This window comes from Oryzias melastigma, linkage group LG8 (genome assembly GCF_002922805.2).
Source record: "Oryzias melastigma strain HK-1 linkage group LG8, ASM292280v2, whole genome shotgun sequence".
NCBI lineage: Eukaryota > Metazoa > Chordata > Actinopteri > Beloniformes > Adrianichthyidae > Oryzias > Oryzias melastigma.
Genome location: NC_050519.1, coordinates 12,982,267 through 12,983,971, shown reverse-complemented (window position 1 = coordinate 12,983,971; position 1,705 = coordinate 12,982,267). Strand labels below are relative to the sequence as shown.

General features: G+C 50.6%; 1 protein-coding gene across 1 annotated transcript in view; it reads left to right on the top strand.

Moving 5' to 3' along the window:
• The first annotated feature begins 205 nt into the window (after nt 1–205).
• Nucleotides 206–1,705, top strand: part of fam20ca (FAM20C golgi associated secretory pathway kinase a) — a 42,631-nt gene continuing 41,131 nt past the window's right edge. The window contains exon 1 of the mRNA XM_024272341.2: nt 206–1,425. Coding sequence (XP_024128109.1) covers nt 866–1,425 — 560 coding nt within the window. The 5' untranslated portion in view covers nt 206–865. The remainder of the gene's footprint in view (nt 1,426–1,705) is intronic.

The window sequence follows — 1,705 nt, the reverse complement described above, 5'->3', positions numbered from 1 at the left end:
TACCTTTTTTATATTTGTTTTTCATGTTCACATTTTACTGACTTTTTGTCCACTGACCCAATGAATTGAATGAAACACTGAGAATCACTGAGAATCATGGGCGTGTCGTGGGAACACCTTCCCATTGTCATCCACTCAACGCCGCGTGGGCCGCTTTCAGGTTGCGCGCGCGCCCCCTGGCGGCGCTCCGGAGATCGCCCAGCCTCGGCACCGCTTCTCAAGTCCCATTTCCCTGAAGCTCGCCTTTCATGTCGCTGGTGCTGACTTGTATGTTTAGACGCAGCCAATCTCTTCCTCATGACGCCACCGAGGCTGGGCTCAGATGGCTCCGATCATAATATTTAACAGAGCCACGCCGGATGAACGTTTGGAAGGAGGACGGAGGACAAATCACGAGCAGGAGCCAAGCACCTGCCAGCCCGAGCGGAGCTCCGCGAGACGCGCAGACAGCAACAGCTTTGTCCGGGAGGAAAGCATCCACACATCTTCCAGATGACCTCATCTGCTTTGTGGAATATTTTTTAAATATATCTATTTATTAATAATAATTGACATCTGACTTTTTTACAAGAAGACGCGTTTTGACATCTCACTTAAGGAACTCAAGGAAGCACGTTTTCTGCGGACTATTGATGCTTTTACCGGGACCTGCACTCTTTTTTTACTTATTTCATTTTTTCCCCCTGAGGTTAGATTGTTCGGATTAAAAATGTGTTATGCACCTGCCAGGAAGTGAAGAATCCGGACATTTATATTTTAGAGAAGATGATGGATCGAGATGCTTTTAGGAAATAAAGGTTTAAATATTGATAGAAAAATAGTTCTCTGAAAGGTTATTATAAAAACAGGGAATCTTGAAGCCACCATGATTTTGTTTCGTAAATTCCGGGTTCTGTTACTCATGGTGTTTCTCATTGCGTGCACCATGCACATCATGATAGACCTGCTCCCCAAACTGGAGAAGCGGGCGGCCGGAGCGGACAGCGCGGGCGGCGGCTGTCAGTGCGCTCACCACCCGGGCGGCGAGTCTCAGGGCTGGGGGAAGCAGCGCGGCAGGTCGGCCGCCGACACGGGCTGGCCTAACAAGCACACGCTGCGGATCCTGCAGGACTTCAGCAACGAGCCCGGCTCCAACCTCACGTCGCACTCGCTGGAGAAGAGCGCGGCCACCGGCGACAAGGCGGAGTCCGGCAGAGGGAGCAGACCGGCGGCGGCGGCGGGGACGGAGGAGCAGCGGAGGAGGACCCTGATCGGGGAGGCGAGCGGGGCTCGGACCGTGACCGCTCGCGGCGTCTCCAGACTGTCCGCCCTGTTTGAGCATCCTCTGTACAAGGCTGACCTCCCTGCTCTCACGGACGATGACACTTTATTTAACGTCAACAGTGACATCCGGCTCTATCCCAAAACAACCGCCAACCAGGGATGGTAAGAATGAAACAGTCATCTGTTTCTATACTTCCATCTGTTTCTATCCATCCATTCACCAACTCAACCATCCATTTGTGTCTATCCATCCATCCACTCGTTTCTATCCATTCATGTACCTGTTTTCATCTATCCATCTATTTCTATCCATCCATTCACCAACTCAACCACTCCTTTCTTTCTATCTATCTATCCACCCGTTTCTATCCATTCATATGCCTGTTTGCATCTATCCATCTGTGTCTATCCATCCATTCAACCACCCATTTGTTTCTATCCA